This window comes from Syngnathus acus, chromosome 3 (genome assembly GCF_901709675.1).
Source record: "Syngnathus acus chromosome 3, fSynAcu1.2, whole genome shotgun sequence".
NCBI lineage: Eukaryota > Metazoa > Chordata > Actinopteri > Syngnathiformes > Syngnathidae > Syngnathus > Syngnathus acus.
In genome coordinates, this window is record NC_051089.1 from 9,348,504 (window position 1) to 9,364,019 (window position 15,516).

At 39.9% G+C, this 15,516-nt stretch overlaps 2 protein-coding genes across 5 annotated transcripts; both read right to left on the reverse strand.

Moving 5' to 3' along the window:
* Nucleotides 1-6: 6 nt before the first annotated feature.
* On the reverse strand, nucleotides 7-8,342 carry slc38a7 (solute carrier family 38 member 7). Of its 3 annotated transcripts, XM_037247463.1 has the most exons (14): nucleotides 8,238-8,342; nucleotides 7,890-7,926; nucleotides 6,728-7,154; nucleotides 5,639-5,692; nucleotides 5,065-5,209; nucleotides 3,550-3,688; nucleotides 3,349-3,447; nucleotides 2,755-2,809; nucleotides 2,533-2,647; nucleotides 2,199-2,346; nucleotides 1,813-2,012; nucleotides 1,668-1,719; nucleotides 928-1,074; nucleotides 7-853 (listed from the first exon to the last, which is right to left on the reverse strand). In XM_037247463.1, exons 3-13 carry the CDS (start codon nucleotides 6,977-6,979, stop codon nucleotides 972-974), a joined length of 1,362 nt encoding a protein of 453 aa, XP_037103358.1. In that variant the 5' UTR covers nucleotides 6,980-7,154; nucleotides 7,890-7,926; nucleotides 8,238-8,342; the 3' UTR covers nucleotides 7-853; nucleotides 928-971. The 3 variants fall into 3 exon arrangements, with proteins under 3 accessions (XP_037103358.1, XP_037103357.1, XP_037103359.1); XM_037247462.1 differs by having other exon boundaries at nucleotides 7-1,074; XM_037247464.1 differs by lacking the exon at nucleotides 7,890-7,926 and having other exon boundaries at nucleotides 7-1,074; nucleotides 8,238-8,317.
* A 541-nt stretch (nucleotides 8,343-8,883) lies between these two features.
* got2b (glutamic-oxaloacetic transaminase 2b, mitochondrial) lies at nucleotides 8,884-14,173 on the reverse strand. Of its 2 annotated transcripts, none has more exons than XM_037247650.1 (10): nucleotides 14,006-14,173; nucleotides 12,181-12,337; nucleotides 11,965-12,093; nucleotides 11,827-11,886; nucleotides 11,588-11,749; nucleotides 11,327-11,431; nucleotides 11,005-11,155; nucleotides 10,388-10,553; nucleotides 10,132-10,282; nucleotides 8,884-9,992 (listed from the first exon to the last, which is right to left on the reverse strand). In XM_037247650.1, the coding sequence occupies exons 1-10, from the start codon at nucleotides 14,086-14,088 to the stop codon at nucleotides 9,870-9,872; spliced, it is 1,287 nt and encodes a 428-aa protein (XP_037103545.1). In that variant the 5' UTR covers nucleotides 14,089-14,173; the 3' UTR covers nucleotides 8,884-9,869. The 2 variants fall into 2 exon arrangements, with proteins under 2 accessions (XP_037103545.1, XP_037103544.1); XM_037247649.1 differs by having other exon boundaries at nucleotides 12,181-12,340.
* Nucleotides 14,174-15,516: the final 1,343 nt, after the last annotated feature.

Here is a 15,516-nt window from a genome sequence, read left to right on the forward strand (position 1 = left end):
GGAATATTGTTTTCATTTTCAGGTTTATTTGCCATGTTAGACAACATGTGCATTTTGGGGAGGAAAAAAGTCAAAATCATTATTGCAGCTATTTATTCATGTGATTCAATGAACTGCAGCACCAAAAAGAAAGTTCATAACCAAAATATCTGACACAAATTTCATTTTCCCTTCTTTGGATACACAATGTAAAATAAAATAAAAAAATCCCTTCCAGACCATACTTACAACTGAAAATATTGCTTTGAAAAGTACAGCCTAATTCCACTGGCTGTATGTAGTGTTGAGTGTTTTTGTCAAAGGAGCTCGAAAAGAAACTCTCAAGCTTTGGTTTGAGCCTCTGCAAAATTACATCTATACTAAGCAACGGTTTAAGTAAATATACTTGAATTGTGCACTGGTATCTTGTATTATGGCTTCATAAATGCTAAGCTTTTGCATACATTCAAAGAAACATTTTCACACACACATTTAGTTTTGTGCTAAAACTGCCCAAATACGATAGAATTAAGAGACGACTGTCGAAGAATGCACATTACCCAGTTAAAATCTCAAAGAGTGCAAATCCATCAAATTTTGAATTGCAAACAGTCTCTCGCCTGGACTTTGATGACTGAACCGCTGCGCTTCTTCAATGATTAACATTCACTCTGACATGCAGTTTAAAATGTACAAATTAGTTGGATTTATATCCACTATTTCATTGTGAGGTTTTCTCTATACAAGGTCCCTTTATCCCTTGTAAACCTGGTCCCAGGATGAGCAGTTTTGGGAAAAAAAACTACTTCAAATACAGATTAACATCATGGAATTTGGTAATCTGGGAAATCTTCACACATCTTCACCCTTGGCACTGTAGTACAAATGTGAAGTCAAGTGGAGGTCAGAACTAATTAAAAGAGTCGTGAGAAGCTTCTCAAGTCTTACTTAGTGTAGAACAATGTCCACAGGCTGGGACAGAAATGTTCCCTTTAGCTGATGACATCTTGTATGATGGAATTAGTCGTGGTGAGGCCGAAGATGAAAGCTCCGAGGGTAACCATGATGACACCAAAGATCACCAGTCCGTGCCAGCTGGGAATGAAAGCACCGATAACGCCTAATTTGAATCACTGTCCATTATATAAACACAGTTGCCCTGTATGTAACAACTGTATTCATAATAACCACTTTGCATAGCATTGCAGGCCACTAGCTTAGTGCTAATGCTATATAATGCCTTTTTTTGGGGGGGGTGGCGCTATAAACCTTTTAAGTCCACCACAGGAAGACAATTTATCAGTTCTCAGTTACAAATTATTTATCATCTGTGAAGAACATCTAATATTGTTGAGTTGGAAAAAGAGTTGAGATGTTTCATACCGATTGATACAAATACATTAGAGCTTTTAACTGGCACAAAACTAAAGTAGGAAGCAGTAATCTGTTAAATTTTCAACCAAATTTAGCTTTGTAATTTTCTTCAAAAAAATGTAAGAAATGTTCTGACATTTCATTGCTTTTTATTTTGTATACCCCATTTGCAAACTACTATCACTGGGAACAGAAAAGGGTCTTCTCCAAAGTGTTTATAATTGTGTCATAAACATTTTTCCATAAACATAATGGCAAGATCAGTATTAGTCATGTGTGTACTAATGAGATTAATGAAAGACTGAAGCTCTCACCTGGCAGATCGACTGTCCGTCTCCAACAGTTTGACTTGGATGAGACAAAAACCTTTCAAATCAAAGACACAAACATTACTGTGTGGTATTAAGCCGCACAACACTGCAAACAGGACAAAGATGGGGGGGGGGGGGGGGGGTTTACCTGGGAATACAAAGATAAAGCAGGCTGCCAATCCTCCGATGAGCGAGATGACCCGTCCAATGTCCGGCGTGAAGAGCGCGAGAACGAGGGTGATGCCGAACCACAGAATGGTCTGCATGATCCGCCGCCTCTGCTCGCGACGCACGCACACCTCCACCTGCTCGCCCCGCCAGCGCAACCACAGACCCTCAATAACAGCCCTGCAAACACAGCGAGATGGGAGTGATTGTTAGAAACCCAAACACTATGGATGATATGAGCCTACTGCTTGGCAACCTTAAAAACAGCCATTTGAATGGTGTACCTGCCACAGAAAAAAAAAAAAACAAGGAACTCGGCTGGCTGAACGATTTTGAATATACGTAATGTATTCAAATTGTTTTTACCTGCCACAGAAATGCAAAATAGGGTACGAGGTTACCACGCAGACGATAATGAACGCTCTGGCGATCGCCACGGCGATGTCATTGGGTGGATATGACATCAGCACGTCCTGGCTGACACTGGAACCAAATGTCAGGAAGCCACAAACACCTGACCAAATGGAGAGAAGGACATTTAAAAAAAAAAAAAAAAAATCTCAGAGCTACAACACTACATTTGTGAAATTACCTCAAAAAATATATATGTGTAGAAAAGCACATCACCCTCATATTCACACTGCTTATTACGACCGTTTTCTATGTCAATATACCTGAAGTGACTTTGAGAAAACAGTACCTGTCCCTGTGTAAACAAAGAGGCAGATAATCATGCTGAGCGTAACAACAAGCCCCCAGGGTTTGAGCGCTTTCTTGCTCATGCTGTTAAACACCGGCACGCAACTGACGTGGCACTGTGAAGAAAAAGACCGGCGATTCATTTCCTTTCAAATTCAAGGATTCCAAGAAGACAAAACGGTTTTTTTTCTTTCATGAATTTAAACGACAACTAAAATAGTACCTGGAAGCCAAAGCAGATAGTTGGCATGGCGTTGAAAACTGCAGTCCAGGTGGAACTGCAACAAAAACAACATGGAATTTAAAACACAGAATTTATAAAAATGCATTTTTTTTTCCCCTACAGTGTACAGCAGTGGTTCCCAGCCATTTTGGGCTTGTGCACCCCCAAATATTTATCATAGCATAACATTATTTTTCTTTTTTTCTGGGTGTTCCTTTTTGTTTATTTTGCCCATCACCAACGTAAGGGTTTATTCTGTCATATGTTGACCGGACCATAATTGAACAAATCGGTGACTCATAAATTTACCGTAACTCCACCACTGGGTAAAACATTAAATTCAAGTAGCTTCTTTTTCTTTATGTTGTACGGTGACCATGAGTGCCGTGAAAGATGACGATCTGATACAATTTATGCTAGCAATCTCTGTTCAAAAAATGTTTATAAAGTATGTGAAATGGGTAAAACCTTTTTTTAAAAATGGTCTTTTGTGGTCTGGAATGTATCCCCTTTGCTAAACTGCTGCAGTATTTTCTAACTGATGATTAAAAGGAGCAAGGACTTGACCTGTCATAAAGGGCGTGGCATCCTCACCTGCTGGGAACAATCCCCGGCATGATTTCTTTATCAGGCCAGATGTATTTGACAATCACCACAATGGTAACATACCAGGTCCCCATCACACTCAAAGCACTGCAAAAAGCCACACAGTTAAAAGGGATGACGCTGAGGTGAGAACAAGGTCAGCTCTTTAGCTGAGGTAAGCAAATTATGAAGAGAGACGTTGTGCAATACCTGGCATATTTTTGGAAGCCAATCTCTTTTGGGATGGACAACGGCAAAATGACCAAAATTGCAGTGACCACGATGGTAAACTTGCGGTTGGTGTACCACAAGCCACTGCCTGAGCCGTCATTGAACACCACTGCAATCACTGTAAAAAGAAAAAAAGGTTTTATTTCAGATGAATGGAGCAGGTAAAAAGTCACGGAGCAAAAGAGGCCACGCAAGGCCAGAGTCTAATTTCAAAAAGCAAGCGCGAGACAAATTTAGCCACTGTCAGCATTTTTGGACCAAGCGCCACATGACATGGTCACATGAGAGACACCTCTGCCCATTGTGCCCTTTGCTTTCATCGGCAAACGCGTCACATTTTTGCTAGAGGTTATCAACACTCGACACTTTACATTTGCATGCAACACTAATATTGACTTTCCGCGAGCGAGGGAAGTACAGTGTTATTCTTCCATGTAATGCATCACCAGTCGTTCAACTCTGTCTACAAAATAACTGGATGACTAACATTTGATGTTCAAAAGCTAACTGGCGAGAAAAGTGATACATGTTCATTTGCACAATTTGATCATGTCACAACTAGGACCAGTGGCACACAGCTGTCAACAAATACATGATTTGGGCTTACTAGCAACATGCAGTTGTTATGTCATCAAATATTTGTATTTGATGTTAAATAAATGCTCCGACTGGTTTCCATAGGAGCAATGGAAAAAAATCCAATGCAAGGGCCATCCATGTAGTAGACAAGGTCAACTACATGTTTATAAGTGAGACTAATCTTTGAAGACTGATTTTTATAAACTTGAATTTCGGTCAAAATGTTTGCTTAAATATTGTGTGCAACACATTTTAATATCATTGTTTTTTTCGGACAGTTAATGTTCAAATTGTGTATATAATGTTTTCGTGGCTTACATATAATGTGAAATACATCTTAGAATTGAAAAAAAAATCTCGTTTTTGATGAACACTTGAGCCAACTGCATTCTAATGTTTTATTTAGGTGGTACTTTGAAAATCACTGCATTAGGTTACTAACAAATGCCGTTAGTACCACAAATGAAGTGACAGAATTCGACAAAGTTGCACATGCGTAGATAACTTATGGAACTAATAACTTCGTTAAAAAGTGACCCACGAGTGTGCAGAAATGTCACAAAGTAGTGGAAGAAACGTGATAGGAGGTCATTCTACTCGTGCGCAGAAGTTGCTCTACTAGCGCGGTGAATTGTCAAGAAAGAACGTACTCGTGCATGGACCTTGAATTGACTCAGCTAATTGCAACGGCAAAACAAGGCAGGCAGGCCTCGGGGACTGTAACAGTGTCTCGGTAGACTTCACACATGTACTCATCCATTTATCATCATTATGGTGGTATGTTTAGTCATGTGATCAGATCAACCGTCACGTTTTCTGTTCAGACCAGTTTTGGCAGCGCGCGTTCATTCCGGGAGACTCTTAAAGACAGCGGCGGGTTCGAGAGTTGTTTGATAAACTGCGGGGTTTACTCACGGCAGTCCAGCTGGTCTCCGATGACGATGAAGAAAGCGATGCAAGTGCCAAACGTGTAGACCACGATGGCCACCTCGCACATGACTCCCGTGACTTTTCCGCAGGTGGCTCGAACCACCTCCTGATAGTTGCTCTCGTTACTGACCTGAGGAAATCAAAGTCGCTGATGAGATGGAGGATGCAATGTCGAATATTTGAAGGCTATTTTTTTTTTCCCCCAAAACTGTTCAGCCCTTATTTGAGTTACGGCTCTTGTTATGGACCGTGTCGAATCTTGAGGGCTAGCACAGTGGAATCGTGGGGTCCGATTCTCATCTGTGGAGTTTGCATGTTCTCCCCATGGCTTCCTCCTATATTCTCAAACATGCTAGTGTGCTGATGTGGCTCAAACGTAAGTAAGCACAAAGGAAACACGAAAACGTGATCATCTGAGTAAGTGTGTCATTCGGGAAGTGCAAGTCTGAGCAAATAATGCCGATCTAGGCATTCTGCGACTACAGATAGAACTTAATAATAATGCACTTGCACAAGAGTAAAAGAAATGAACAGAATGACTGAAGTGTGTGGCACTAACCTGACAGCAGTAACCCAAAATCACCAGACCAGTGATGATGAAGATCAGCATGAACTGAAAAATAAAGGGAGCATCATCATCATCATCATTCATTGATGGTTTATATTTTGGATTGTTTCAAGACCGTTTAAATTGCCAGATATCAACAATCTAAAGTTTTGTTTTACATTTCTTATTTAGGCGCTCGATAATTTAGAGTATCATAGCCCAGTTTATCATTATTTTAGTAGCTCAATTCAAAAAAAGCAAAAGTCAGCTTTTATACAGTTTTGAGTCAATAAATTTTTAATTGAACTTCAGTTGTTGGAAATGCATATTTGTCAAGCCCAGACGCGTTTTTTTTTTTAAATAAATGACCTGCAAGCATATATTGTACATGCAAGCAGCAAAACAAGTGAGCTTGCTGACAGCGGGAACATTTTTAGCTCATGTTAGCATTTTATGACCACATGCCAGACTTTAATTTAGCAACATAACCCAAGTGAGTTACCAGGCCAACTGTGTTGTTCAACAAATATATTTTGCATTTTTTATTTTTTTAATGAGTTGATAGATCTCTATGAGAGTTTGATATGATAAAAATTGAATACAGAAATTCGTTTTGTAAAAAAAAATTGCTGCGGACAGTAAAACTATGTAGAAATATTTTTTTAAATTAGTCTAATTCAGCCAGTTAACAGAATATTGGGTATAGGGCATGTTGAAATTATGCACATCCAATGAAGTGAGGAAAAATGGTAAAAAATTGAAGATAGATAAGGATGTATAAATTAATTTGGAGTTTCTGGTAGTTGGGAGCTATAATCACCCCAATTCTAAATATATAATCATATAATGTATCAACATTATTTAACTCCGCTTGTGGTAAATCTTGCACAAGTTACACTTTTTGCATTGATCGTTTGACACCGATGTGTTGTAAGGATTGAAATGGCCATCTAGTCTGATCAAATTATTCCTATTAAGTATTTTGTGAATTCCCACTCAAATCCCAGCTCAAAAAGCAATTAAGGTTGTCACTGATAAAGTGAATTAAATATACCCATTTAACTGATGGGCTTAAAGGGAGCAGTGTTGTAAGCGCCTCACCATTTGAAGCAAGACTCCTGCCACGATCCCTCCTGCCATATTGAAGGCTGCCGGGAAGTTGAGCAGACCCGCTCCCAAAGCCGCATTCACCACGATGAAGACCGCTCCCAAGGACGACACGCTGCCGCTCGACCTCTCCGATTCCAGATGCTGCTCCGAGTCCATGCTGGGACTCTGCAAGAGCCACGCTCGCTCTCCAGAGTCATTGCTGCCAACTCCTCCCCAATCGTCCTTATCGGTGTTAATGGCCATGAGTCAATTGGCACAAGCTCAGGGGTTGCACCGCCAAGTCTCCAATTCTCTGAATCCAGCTTCAGAAAAATATGGATGCTGATTGTTGCAGGAAAGGGTCCGATAAATCCTGTATGTTTTCCCACAATGTTTGGATGTGATAGTTATTAGTGAGCATGTGGATCCATTTGGTAATCTGGAATTCAATACAGTTTACATTTAGACTCCCACAAGAACATACATAAAAGGTTATCTGGATGACTGAAGTTCAAATCATTTCAGTAGTGTTGTTTTATGGCAGCAAAGAGTCACAATTTTAAGCAATAGCATTCATTCATCTTTCAAACCGCTTTTCCTCATATGTAGTTTGACATTAAACTTTTTGTCTTTGTTTATTTTCTCCTCTTTTTTCTTGTTTTCACTCTGCTTATTGTGTGAAGCGAGTTGAGTTGAGTTCACAGGTGCTCTCACAAGTCAAAGCAAATAATTGGCCCACAAGTTGAGTTAGTCAAATGGAAACGGCACCATATTACATTTCTTCTAGATTTTTGTTTTATTTTTTACATTTGGTTGATCAACAGTAGTTCAATTAAACTGAATAAAAATAATACAGATGTTTTCTCTTTCAAATAACATTTTACAAATTTTGCATACATTTTACACTCGACCTTTTATTTGGTATGTTGGCCATTTATCATTTTCTGGAAATAAATGCTCTAATGAGAGCATTTCAATTTCGGGGACTTATGTTGTGAGCAGTACACAGAACAAAAATCTTCATTTGACTCAAATGTTAACTTTGTCATATCTTATAAATAGAATTTTTTTTGCAGATCTCTTTATTTGTTTAACTGAATTACTGTGTCAAAGCATAAACGTGAACAAAAACAGGAAATTGCCACAAAAAATAGTGAGAGCACAGAAAACGTACCTCCACAAACTAGTGCATATGATCCATTCGGTAATATCTGCAGACAGATGTGGATGACAAGCAAACGTTAGATTGGACATGAGGTCAAGCAATCTACTCTGGTTTATTCTAAGCAGAAACTCCTGAGTTCGTGACATTAAAAGGAGGTTAAATGATTCGATCAGCGTGTCATTGGCGTGACAATGTAAAATGATGGGGTAACAAATAATGCATGACTGTCAGTGCGTTGGTTAGCACACCTAGCTACCTTGCGTTCATTCACAGGTGGAAAAAAATACAATAGTAGTCTGCGCTGATTTTGACCATATCCGACGAGGATAGATTCGGAGAAGAACTAGGAAACGATACCTTTTGTTGTCCAGGTGCCTCGACTGCAACTGCACCATGGCAGTCAAATAGACTGTGCGGCACCCTCGTACAAGACCGAGGAGCACGTGATGCCTAATCACGTGACTGGGGATTGTGGGAAATGTAGTTATTTATTCGATATCCTTTAGCTCTGTTTTGTCCCACTTATTTCACATTTGGCCCGCAATTTGTTTTTAAAATAGAATGGAAAGGCGTTTAAGATGTTATGAAGGTCTAGATATTTGAACGCTCTTTGTCCTCACTAGTAAGACAATAAAGCAAACTAGGACGATGACTTTCTTATACTAGTAATGATTTTTTCAACATTTATTTTTTAAAAAGAACAGAGTAATCATTTCAAAGGAATGTTGTATGGATGTTGATCAGTTATTTAACTCTAAGATGCCCATAACATCTCATTAGAATCTAGCACATTTATTACTAAAGTAAATTGATAGAACACATTTTCAAAAATTGGCTCTACAGAGGAACCAAATTTGTTTATATGACTCTTTATCCAGACAGTTCAATTGCACAAAAACGTTGATCAAATTTATGCCAGCTGTATAAAGCAACTGGGCTGTAATATTAGTTACTTGGTCACATTTCATTGAAGTACACCAAAAAAACAATCACAGGAACTGAATAACTTTATCATGATTTATTGTATTTCTGTAACGCACATGACCAATGTTTTAAAGTCCAGAATACAGAGGCAAATGGTAACACCTGACATTCGAACGCCCTCAATGCTCACATCTTCATGATGCATATGACTGACACGTCCTCTTATCACCCAAATTAAGACAACTATACCATTACCGAATGTAAAACCCTATTCTGAAAATCTGTGAAAGAAAAAAAAATAAAAATAAATGAAGTATCTCTGTGGTTTAAGAAAAAAGTAATAATACATCACCGACTTCCCTACTGAACTCGTATTTTGACTCGCATGACTGTTCTGAGGATAATATGTATGACAAGACTGACTCAAACTACTGCTCGCCAACAGACAACAAGAGTTGATATTTGTTCAAAAGATGTAAAAGAACTATATAAGAGACAGATGATTTCAATGCAGAAGAGTGACAATACAGAAAACAAATGAATGACTGATCAGGTCAAGTGATGAACTAATCAGACAAGAGATAATTTTGTTACCAATGACAAAAAGATTGCCGGCATAATCGTGAAAGTCCTAGTGCTTTAGTTTGAATAAAGTGCTACAAAGAAAAAAAAGGGGACACATTTACACATGCTTTTGCAAACCAATACAGACCTTCACTTGGACTTGAAATTATTGTCTAAAATCTAAATAGTACCTTGAGGGTTTGGAAATGTGTGAGCCAAAACAGCAGTCGGTTTTGTTTCATACAATAAATAAGATGACAATAGGTATCTCGGTCAGCCCAAAGTGAATACATTGGATCATTTGAACAGTTTAGCAGGGGGATTCTGTTGTTTTAATGAAATTGTTTTGAAAGGAAAAAAGAAAAAAGTAAACCACTTTAACAGCGGGGTGATGAATGTCCATCTGTATACTAGAAATGAATAAAGGTGGCAAGTGATGTATGAAATCTCTTCAACCTCGCCCGCCGCTAGGCTGTTACTACTCTCCCAGCGGGATGTGCTCTACTTTGAAACGGCGTGGATGGCCTCGGCTAGGTATTCCACATTGCCGGAGGTCACGCCTGCCATGGAGATTCTGCCATCCTTGGTCATGTACACGGAAAACTCTTTTGTTATGCGTTCAACCTGGAAGAGATGATTCGAGGTCATGAGGAACACCTGTTTTTTAGTCTATGCATTAGTAAGATGAGATACGATTAAGACTATATTAACGATAAATATATATACATCTTTTACAATTAAATCCACGCCTCTGCATGTGTACCTGTTCCGGTTTGAGGCCGGTGAAGCAGAACATGCCGATCTGGTCAATGACATGCTGCCAGTTGTGGGTGGAGCCGTTCTTTTTCAGGCCGGCCGCTAGCTGTTCTCTCATCTTGATGATGCGATTGGCCATCCCGTGGACCTCCTCCAGCCTGCCATGCACACATTGATGACAGGAGTTAGCAAGCGGCTCAGCATGAAGAAACACAAAGACTTGTATCACATGATTTCTGTATGATAACCAGACAACTTTTTACCAAAGTGCGCGCAGATCTGGCGTGTTAAGAATAGTGGTGGCAATTCTTGCACCGTTCATTGGCGGGTTGGAGTAAATGGGCCTGATGAGGATCTTGAGCTGGGATTCCACCCTCTTTGCCTCCTCATTATCCTTACACACCACACTAAAGCCTCCCACACGTTCACCTGGCAACACAAATACAACAACCTAAGCAGATCAACTGGTTTCAGCATGTCAGCTTTGTTCAAAACCACACTTGCTGGTACTTGCTGGCATTCTTACAAAATTGTGATAAGCCCATGTTGTGTTAGCCCTAGCATCATTGCGAAAGGGCTATTAACTTTAGTCTGAAATGTATAAATGTCATACTGTGTTTACCCCAGTGTCTTGGAAAAAACACCGGAAAAAAAACTGTAAGGAGACTTTTTTTTTTTTTCTTAATGCTACTTTGACCAGACATGCATGTTTGATTAAAATATTTGTTATAAATCTGAACTAGCAGAAGCGCAATCGAAAAATGGCAATATAGTAAGCAAGCACTGGATATAAAATCAGAACTAATATGATGCTGAAGTCAGCTTTTAACCTCATATGAAAAGTACTTGTGGAACCCTGCTGTAGTGGACTGACACTGACCATAGAGACCCATGTTCTTAGCAAAGGACTGGGACAGCACAATGTTGTGGCCCTGCTCAATAAAGTAGCGCACAGCCCAGGCGTCGCGATCAATGTCGCCACTCGCGAAGCCCTGATAGGCCATGTCGAAAAACACCAGCAAGTTGCGCTTCTATAAGGTGAGAAAGAAAAGGGCGGGAGACAGATAGAAGAGGAGTCAATAAAAGTTGAACAGTGTGTGGTTATCTCTGCTGCCTTTGGAACCATCACGAATGCTGATTGCAAGATGTGCGTGCACGTGTGTTTCTATGAAATGACATTTATTAAGAGAAGGAAAACGCACTTTCACAATGTCAGAGATCTCCTTCCACTGTTCGGGCCTGGGGTCCACACCGGTGGGGTTATGGGCACAGGCGTGCAACAAAATCACACTCTGCTCTGGGATTTTCTGTAGAAAACAATGAACCATTCTGGATTAGTCACACTTTAAATAGGTCAAGCAGGCATGTTAACTCCAAAATAAAGTGAGTTTAACAGGAATACACGCCCGCCTGTTTGCAAAATATAATTCCATTTCCTTAAGAACTGACTGTTATGGTCTTACAGAAATGTCCTCCAGAGCACCGTTGAAATCAAAGCCACATGTCGAGGGGTCGTAGTAGCGGTAAGCTTTGAGCTGCATTCCAGCGTCTCTGAAGATGGGCGTGTGGTTACCCCAGGAGGGTTTGGGCAAGTACACATCACGAGAACCACCATGGAACCGAGACTAGGACAAAAAGGACAAATGAGGTTACCTGACTTTGCCTTACTGTTCGCTTGGGCTGATGGACAAAAACCTATTACCAGAAAGTTAGCTCCAATACGCAGTGATCCAGTTCCGGAGATGGTCTGGACAGTGATATTCTGTTGGGAGATGACTAGTTTGCAAGGTGAACCAACCACCCCCGTGGTGAACTAGCGTACACACACAGTCTAACTTACCCTTCCACTCTTCAAGACTTCATTATCAGCGCCAAGAGCAAGTTGGGCGCAAGCCTTGGTAAACTCTCCCAAACCGCCAATGGCAAGATATTCCTTATCCAGCTGTTTGGCTGCAATCAAGGCCTCTGCCTGAAGAACATAGCAGAGAGTGGATACATAAAGCAACACAAAACAAAAACGTGCAGCCTCGAAGGCATTACCATGAGTTTGTCTTACCTTGCGAACACAGCTGAGGACAAAGGGCTTGCCCTGGTCATCCCTGTAAGCTCCCACCCCGAGGTTCATCTTCTTGGGGTTGGTGTCCCTCTTGAAGGCTTCAGTCACCCCCAGGATAGGATCAGGGGGGCCCATCTGCACTCCACCCCACCAGGAACTGCTTGGACACATGACAAAACATCCATTATGCGAAAGCAAACATACAAGGTCCAAACCTAAGTACTTCAGAGCTTTATGTCACACTGGTCATGCTAATGTAATAACTGTGACATGTAACGCCCAAGATTAAGAACCATGTGAACTAAGGAGAGCACGCTGACATAGAAGCACGTGAAGAACATGTGAGTAATAGACACAACGTTTCAAGAATTCCATACATTTTGCATTTATTTTTTTTATTCTATAAATTGACAATCGTGAAATGTCACCCAACCGAAATAAAGGCTTTTTTTTTTTCAATCCACTGTATCAAATATGGATTGGCTTAAATATTTGTTTTGAAAACAACATGGTAAGATGGCTGGTCTCAAGTTACTTCTACTTTGTAAACCCTCTTTAACTTTGCAGCTAAAATTAGGAACAAAATCTCTGCAAAGGGCAGTCGTCTCCATGCACCTCCTCATCACAATAAATTATCAAAACGGTAATGTGGAAGGACTTTATTATAAGCAATATCCCTGCGAAAGACTGAGTGAATATTCCGACTCTATTAACTGCATATACAATTCACTTGTCAGTGCAGCTATTAAATATATTGTCAGTGCTTTCTCAATGGCATTGATGAGAAACCAGGAGAGCAAATGAATAACACATTTCAAGTGATGCATAGTAGAACCTTTGAACACCTGAACTTCAGCTTTTAAACACACAAGTTATCAGAGATCAATAGACCAAAGAACACCATAAGGTCATTTCTTTTGCTACAAACAAAGAAAATCCCACGTATGGGATCCACTTAAAAATATGTATTCTTTAAGAATTTAAAATGTATCATTAGAAACGGACATAATAATAAAGTCGGAGGAAAAAACACCTACGCAAACAATTACAGGCTGGCATAATATAAAATGTACATCCACAGATTGTACAATGCAAAATGCAAACAAAAACTATTTATTCTGTATAACAGAACTATAATAAACTTTGTACTATAACAAAATGTAATGAATAACAATCTATATACTAAAATACACATTCAATATATCTGACTGTGATTCGCCCCTCAACGCATTTAACTTGCGTGGGCAACGCCTCCACAGTTGAACCAATCAAAGACGGAAAGAAACCCAAAAGAGCCAATCAGGGTGCGCGAATTTAGCTCGAACTAAAAGGAGAATTTGTATTCGTTAAAATCGATATGGATTATTTAAATCTTTTGACTCACTAAACACACACTTGAACAACAATCAAATTATTCATTTTTGTTGAATTTCACACCAAAATATCACCATGTACACGTTTACTCTAAACACTAATCCCTGTGTATAGGCTTTACGGAAAATGGCAGTGATTACTGGATTTCATTAACAACATTGTTCATTTAAAATGCCAAATTGGCACATGTTCAATTTAGACTTCTCGAGACATGACGCCAAAAGCGCCAGGCGCAAGCAAGCCCACAGTTCCTATGCCAAGGCCTGCTGTCACCCAATGACCCCTGACTGTTAGCTCGCCAGTCTCTGCGGCTAACTAAAGGGAAGCAAGCTTCCGTCAATGCGAGTGACAATATTGTATCCAAATGAACCCAAGCAAGCTAGCATGCTACTTTTGTAGCTAAAACATAAAACATAGTGCTGTAGCAAGCTAACACAACGTTACTTTTTACCTGTTACGTGCGGACATTACCCCGAGTGACGGGGTAATGTTTCCCAAACAGACGAACACTTTGGTAGACTTGAGCAGGGCCATTTCTGCGTGCTTAAGGGAAGTCGAGCCTGGCAGGATGTGGACGGATGAAGGGCAGTCACGGCCACGGTGAGAAGCTCGGAGTACGTAATGACGTCACGATTGCGCAAACACGCCAGACGTTTTTGATCACGTGGCTTGGATGGCTCAATTTTGATGCACATACTAAATAATGCTAAATCATAATTTTTGTCTACAATTTGAGATTTAACTCTGATATTTTGTGGGCGACAAAAAAAGAATTAATTTCTCAGGTGATCTAGTGATTCATTGGTTGGAATCGGGGCAGGACATGATAAGGTTTTTTTTTTTTAATTATTCAAATCAGTAATATACGAAGGACAAGATAAGTGGGGCTGCTCTATCCTGTTTCACATTTCCGCAATGGTATGTGTTTGCACTGTATTCTGATGAGATGTGACAATGTGCAAGCCAAAATAAACAAAATAAACAAAAATATATTTTAGTGCACTAAATGACAACACAACAATTTATGAATATTAATCACTGCGATTTATTTTTATAATCTATTGCTTGCAGTCGTTCCTTGCTTCCTTTTTCTGTAATTACACAATTTGTCCGCTAGATGCCACAATCTAACATCGATGGGGTTGATCTCAAATGACGTCACGTTCGCGCATAAATTCGAACAGTCGGACAAACACTGTTTATCGCTGACTAGAAGGGTACTGTGCAGCGTCTCTGATTTTAGCGTCGCCTTTGTCCTTGGTGTATGGACATTTGAATGAGGAAATGTCTGTGTCACAGATTATCTTGCAAACGGACACTTGTGTGCGCGTGAACTGGGAAGGGATGGGGAAGACACGCTCGTAACCGATCATGAGCGCTGGCTCATGTGCGCGTTACCGTTCCGACGAGTTTAATTTCTGTGGCTCGCTCTAGGGCGTGCAGGTCCCCACGACAGTGCCAGCGGGCCACTTATAATTGATTTTATGACACAATGCTTCGGGCCGGTCTAAAGTTAGACGTGGGCCGGATTTGGCCCGCGGGCCGTACTTTATACTTGCGCCACCCAACCTGGGTGTGCTGTGATGGTATGGCTTCAAAGATAGTGAGCTTAATTAAAAATGAAAATGCTGATGATTAATTGATGGAAGTAGAATATTCCATAATGGGGTAATACATATGGGATGGAGGTACTTATTTCTATACAGTACATATAAATTAAGAAAATTGTGTGTGGAAAAAGGTGACCTATCAGAGCTGAATTCCAAATTGCACTCTTAAAACTGCTGGGTTAAAAGTAACCCGAATTGGGTAAAATACTTATTTATATCCAGCACACTCACACTAGATTGAGGATTTTCTCAGTAGGTTTGGAAAACAACATAGCATTTTGAATTTTATTTTTTTAGTGTACAGTATTTTAATCAAGAAACCCTTTTTATATTCTGGATGGATTTTATATTC